This window comes from Pelophylax lessonae (genome assembly GCF_965119305.1).
Source record: "Pelophylax lessonae genome assembly, chromosome: 11".
Taxonomy (NCBI): Eukaryota; Metazoa; Chordata; class Amphibia; order Anura; family Ranidae; genus Pelophylax; species Pelophylax lessonae.
Genome location: NC_138778.1, coordinates 177,434,566 through 177,441,326, shown reverse-complemented (window position 1 = coordinate 177,441,326; position 6,761 = coordinate 177,434,566). Strand labels below are relative to the sequence as shown.

At 47.6% G+C, this 6,761-nt stretch overlaps 1 protein-coding gene across 1 annotated transcript in view; it reads left to right on the top strand.

The window, feature by feature from the left end:
* Positions 1–611: 611 nt before the first annotated feature.
* Positions 612–6,761, top strand: part of NMT1 (N-myristoyltransferase 1) — a 45,133-nt gene continuing 38,983 nt past the window's right edge. Inside the window, exon 1 of the mRNA XM_082272335.1 lies at positions 612–757. Coding sequence (XP_082128461.1) covers positions 648–757 — 110 coding nt within the window. The 5' untranslated portion in view covers positions 612–647. The remainder of the gene's footprint in view (positions 758–6,761) is intronic.

Here is a 6,761-nt window from a genome sequence, read left to right as displayed (position 1 = left end):
AACACGAAACGCGTAGAGCAATTATGATGCAATTTCTGTGGACTATGTACTATTTGTTACAAATCATTTTATGCTGTTTTTATACTCCATTTGAACATGTATTTTTTATATGCTCTGGTCATTGGGACTATTGTATGTCATCTATTGTCCCCACGATGTTATTACATGTGCATTCACAATAAATCAAGTTGCATGTGTACTTACTCATGTTTTTGTTTCGATGGTACGCACATATAGTTACCTCATAACATATATTTATATAGTCTATGGCCAGACAATCACACGCCTCATTCAAAGTCCCACAAAAAAAAAAAACCCTTGTCTCACTATAGCTATAATGGAAGGACATAATACACAGCTCAGCCTCCTCACATCCTACTCATACAACAACAGACAGTAAAGCTAATAAAGCCGACCAATCAGAGCGCGCCCCTTGTTTGGACTCTACCTCCCAGCGTTCCCCTGGTTCCCCTCACGCCTGGTCTAGACGGCCTCCCATTGCCTGCGGGATGCCGGGACTTGTAGTTCCCTGTAGTTGTCTGTAATTCGGCACACTGCTTCCTCCAACTACAACTCCCGGCGTTCTTAGCGACGGCCAGCCAATAGCCGCCGCTGCACCCTCCCTGTAACCCGGCTTGGGATTAAAGATGGCGGACCAGAGTGAGACAGCAGCGGGCGAGCGGCCGGGGGAGGAGGAGAATGGACACGGGCACTGCAGCGACTGCGAGAATGAAGAGACGCACAGTTCGAATCGGGGGTAATGTGCACCGCCACACCGGGGCCTCTAGGGGGGCGCTCTGCTCTGTCATTGTCACATGCCGTACCCTGCTGCGCCTAATGTTCCGCCTTTCCCGCTGTCTGATAGGCTGAACCGGCGGGAATGCCCCGTGCTGATTGGCTGTTGGTGCTGCCTGTCTGGGATCAGTGTTTAAATCGAAATTAAAATCTGAATGTTCTGATCAGGCTGTAAATGTATGAGGATATGGCGATGTAGACCGGGGACACATAGGATGAAGGCAGTGCTGGCCGCCTACCTCCATCCTAGGGGGATTAGGTGTCTAATACCTGTCCTCATTATGGCTGCCATGTGATTGTCACTCGCCTTCTGTCATTATCTGCTGACAACAGTTCTGGATCAGCAGGGACAGTCCCAGGTCTGCAGAGTGTTTGTGTACAGGGTATGTGATCTCCGATTTACCGGAAAATTCTCTTTTTATTATTATTATATATATATATATTTACATACGAGTGGGAGGAGCTGGGGATCTGAATGTGTACGCCTGGCCCTTTACCCAACTAGGGATGAGCTTGGGTTCAGGCCTCAAGCTGGACGTAAGCTGTCATTGTTGGGTGAAGGAACTGCATGCTGGGAAATGCCTGCCTTACAGCTGTATGTATGGGGGGGGGGGGGCTTGTGACATCATTGACCTAATGTGACCCTAGAAGGTCAATGGCCTGGACCCAGTGTAGAGCTGTCCATTCTGGATTAAATGAGAATCATGATTTTTTTGCTTAGAATAAATTTCACGATTCTCTGCGTAACATCATCTTTTACATTTTACAAAAAATTGGGCTAAATTTACTGTTTAGTGTGTGTGTTTTTTTTTTTTTTATTAAAATTTATTTTTTCCCAAAAAACTGCGTTTGAAAGACCTTCTGCGCTAATACAGTGCAACATAAAAGATTACAATGATCGCCATTGTATTCTCTAGGACAGGTATTCCCAAACTACAGCCCTCCAGTTGTTCAGGAACTACAATTCCCATCATGCCTAGTCATGTCTGTGAATGCCAGAGTTTTACAATGCTTCATGGGATGTGTAGTTCTGCAACAGCTGCAAGGCCGTAGTTTGGGAATCCCTGCTCTAGGATATCTGTTATAAAAACATGTATAATGTTTGTGGGTTTTAAAGCGGTAGTATACTGCTTTTTGTGATTTTTTTTTTTTTTTTTTTTTTTTTTTTTACTACAGGTAAGCATACAATAAGGCTTACCTGTAGGTACAATTAATATCTCCTAAACCGGCATGGTTTAGGAGATATTTGCGCTGCATGCAGCCGCAAGCGGTGCATGCGCTCTGAAGGTCCGGCGGACCTTCAGAGTTTCTTGCCGGGAATTGCCGGAAAATGACTCCCGCGCGCGTGCACGGGAGTGACGTCATTGCGGCTCCGGCCAATCACAGCGCCGGAGCCGCCGAACGCGGAAGAGATGCCGAGGGATCATGTCCGCTCCCACAGTGGTGTCCGGGGGTCCGTGTCGGGGCTTCGTTCTAAGGTAAGTAATTCATAATGATGCATACTAGCTCATTATGCCTTTGTCTTACAGGGTTTTTTTTTTTCTTTGAGTATACTACCGCTTTAAGTAATTTTCTAGCAAAAAATACGGATTTTTAACTTGTAAGCAACAGGTGTCAGAAAAAGGCTTTGTCTTTAAGAGGTTAAACTGCCCTCACTAACTGTCGGTTCACATTTCTGCGATGCGGGAAGGCTGCGACTATAAAGCGTGTCCCTGCATCGCATCTGCACCCCTGGCAGTTCACACTGCCATATGCGATACGCTGGGGGGTGTCAATTAAAAGTTAACGACACTCCCAGATCTCATGGCATATCTGAAAGCTTGCACAGAAAAAAGGGTGCTGTGCGAGTTGGGTGCGATTTGCGGTGTGAATTCAGCCATAGAAACTGTATGGCTGAATTTTCACCGCACAGAGATCGCATGTGATTTTAGGAGCAGTGCGCTCCGAATTACATGCGATTTCTGTGATCGCAGAAATGTGAACCGGCACTTACAGACGGAAGTTCATTCCTTTGAAGAATGAAATAATACATTGTAAAGCATTGTGTTTATAGTTATCTAGCAGCCTTAAACAGGAAATAAACTCCCCAAAAAAAAAAAAAAAAGAAAACCCTGAAAGGCAAAGGCATAATGAGCAATTATGCATTGCATACTAGCTCAGTATGAAATACTTACCTTAGAACGAAGCCCCCGCCATGCCGCCCGCACAGCGACAGTACAGCTGGCATGTTCAGCCGTCCTGGTTCACGTCCTCAGGCCATCTGACTGGCCGGAGAAGCGAGAAGCAAGACCCTGGAAGGTCAATGGCGGCGCGGACCCAGTGTGGTGTCCGCAAGGCCTTGGAAGGTCAATGGCGCGGACCCAGTGTGGTGTCCGCAAGGCCTTGGAAGGTCAATGGCGCGAACCCAGTGTGGTGTCCGCAAGGCCCTAGAAGGTCCATGGGCCTAGTGTGGTCACAGGACCCTTGAAGGTCAATGGCATAGGCCTTGTGTGGTCACAGGACCCTTGAAGGTCAATGGCATGGGCCTTGTGTGGTCACAGGACCCTTGAAGGTCAATGGCATGGGCCTAGTGTGGTCACAGGACCCTTGAAGGTCAATGGCATAGGCCTTGTGTGGTCACAGGACCCTTGAAGGTCAATGGCATGGGCCTAGTGTGGTCACAGGACCCTTGAAGGTCAATGGCATGGGCCTAGTGTGGTCACAGGACCCTTGAAGGTCAATGGCATGGGCCTAGTGTGGTCACAGGACCCTTGAAGGTTAATGGCATGGACCTAGTGTGGTCACAGGACCCTAGAAGGTCAATGGCATGGACCTAGTGTGGTCACAGGACCCTAGAAGGTCAATGGCATAGACCGAGTGTGGTCACAGGACCCTAGAAGGTCAAGGGCATGGACCTAGTGTGGCCACAGGACCCTAGAAGGTCAAGGGCATGGGCCTAGTGTGGCCACAGGACCCTAGAAGGTCAATGGCATGGGCCTAGTGTGGCCACAGGACCCTAGGAGGTCAATGGCATGGACCTAGTGTGGCCACAGGACCCTAGAAGGTCAATGGCATGGACCAAGCTGAAGCTATTTTTTACTAAGACGAGCTCACTATATGCCGTAACAACAGTATATGGACGGGCGCAGTTTTGTTGTATTCTTCAATGTGTCTAACAAGCAAGTATTCAATCCAACCAGCTGCAAATACTGGCCATTCAAGTGGGATATTAGGTTGGGGCAATCGAGTGTTATCTATTTTATTTGGTTTATGGACCTTATATTGCCACATGGCTCTAGAAGGTCAAAAACATGAACCCAACGTGGCCATGTGGCTCTAGAAGTTTAATGGCATGGACCTAATATAATTTGTGCCCATATTAGGTCAATGATGCCATTAGTATTCACGCCCCTTTTGTTTACATCAGCGAGAGGGAACCTCCTGCCTGCAGCTTACTTTTCAGTTTGGAGGAACTTGGGTTTGGACCTAACCATAGCTCATCACTAGGTCTCTTTTCAGATAGGCATCTATGACAACAGATCATTCACAAGGCAATTTAGGACACAGTGGATGTCCAGGGTAGTAAAGAGGAACTTCACTCCGCTTTCTCTCCACCTCGTCCCACATTACCCGCTATGCTGGGTCTTCTATAAAAAGCATACTCCCTTGTCTGTTGGACTCAGGGTTGTTCTGCAGTGATTCGCCATTCATGTGTAAGTCTGTGTCTCGTACCACCATCTTGTGGCGCTTTTCCACTGCATGGAACCGAACGGTTCGGGCTCGCTTTTGCGCCTTTCCACTGCATGGTACCGCATGGTGCAGTGTTGGAACGGTTTGGTACGGCGGTGCTTTTCCACTACATAGAACCGAACAGTACGGCTCGCTTAAACAGTACCACCTCATATCCCACAATCCTTTGCATGCAGCCTTGACTGTTTGTCACTACTAGCCACTGATTGGTCAGAGAATCGTTGTTATCCCACCCACTTACTACTTAGTGGAAAAGAAAACCGTACCGAACTGTACCATGCAGTGGAAAACCGAGCCGAGCCAAGCAGGGCCGAGTGGAGCCGAGCCAGTACTTGCAGTGGAAAAGTGCCATTGGTCTCTTCAGCCAGCAGCCGGGCCCCTATGATGCAATGTAGCTCCACCCCTACTGAGACTATTGCCCCACCCCTTGAGTTCATAGACACTCGTGTTAGACTTAAGCCTCGTACACACGTACCGATCGTCGGTCGAACAATCGGCCGTCTTTTGTCCAGGGCTGTCGTGTCTGTTGAAAACTGCAAAAGGCTGCACACGAATTTTGACGGCCAACAACAGCCGACTGCAGAAGTGATGTCATGTGATGGTTAACTTTCCATGTGTTTTTTCTTCTCTGAGCATGCCCAGTTTTGCTAATCTGCTGTCTGTCGGCCGAAATCTGTACTGACTGGCGAACAATCGGCTGTTCTGGTGTTGGCCAACAAAAATTTTAATGCCTGCACGACAGATTCTGTTCGGCCGAAAATGCGCTGTCGGCTGTCGGAAGCATCATACTAACAAGCCTACAATCGGCCGATCGGTCGTTGGCCGAATATTTACGGCCGACAATCGGTACGTGTGTACGGGGCTTTAGTTTACACTTGCAGCTAGAAGAGTGAATGGTAAAAACAGGTGTCTGAGAAACCCCTCCTTAAGCTGCAGTGCCATGGCATCGTGGCGCAGCAAAAATGATTCCACTCAGTAAAGCCCCCAAAACACGATCTGTTTAAGTGGGGGTGTGCCACAACTGTGTGCAGCAGTTGGAGATTGAAAAGGGTAAAAACAGAGTGCAAAGAGGCAATTTTAAAAACCCTCAATAGAACGCCTCTGAAAAGTGATCTACACCACCTTCATTACCCTCACACCTTGGCATCGTTCAGCAAACACTTTCTGCAGTAATTCTGTGCACCCGGCTCATTATGCACTCATCACAGTAACAGGTGTTGTATAGGGAAGCAGGCTGAACAGGTGCTCTGCTAATGTGGGAAATCTCTAGTGGCCCCCCCCCCCCCCCCCCAGCAAGAAAGTGAGATCACAGAACTTCCCAATACTTTGTCTTGTGTGGCATAAAGAGGATTTCCAGCACTTTACCCCACTTTCCTCTTTTATGAGCCAGGCCAGGGGACACCACGGCATACATCTGACTATTATTATAGCTCATCCATCAGTCTGTTCTAGTGACCTGCATACATAAATAGTCCTTTCTGGTATCTGTTTGCATTGCCCTAACCCATTCATGACCTCAGGGGTATTTTATGCCTGTGACCTGTGATTCTGCTCACACGGCTTTAGGTGCAAAAAAATAAATAAAAAAAATTTGGATGCGTCCAGTTTAAGGTTATGATCACAGGGACATAAATAAAAACCTAACCCAAAAGTAGATTTAGCCCTGTCCACATTGGAGCAAGTTAGCATGCGATTTGATAGGTCAAATTGCACTACAGGTCGCATCCTATTGCTGGCAGTGGCACTGTTCAAATCGGTGCAACGCTGACTTTGCAATGCCACACCAATTTGAGAAAGTAGTACACGCATTACTTTTCGTAATTTCATGTGTGACTTGAATAGACGTGTGCATGAAGTCACGCTGAGATGCAAGATTTCAAAGCCGCAGTCAATGTGAACGGGGGCTGAATGTGTCTTTTCGTTTTCTACTTTTTGTAATTGTAAAGTCTTTTATTTTTTTCAGTAAGGCTCAGTTCACAATAGGTGTTACGAATCGCGGGCAGAATTGCAGCGATTCTGAACCATTGCAAGTAGCGGGACGCCGAGCGATTCCCATGACTAGCAATGGCCACCCCAAACGCAGCACGATTTTACCGCGATGGTTGCCCAACAAATCACGGGACGCCTGGCGCCAAAATAAGTTCTTGTACTTCTTTTGGGTGTCCTGCGATTCTGTTCGTGCAATTCGTTGGGCGACAATCGTGCAGAGTTTGGGATGCCATTGCAAGTCACAGGAA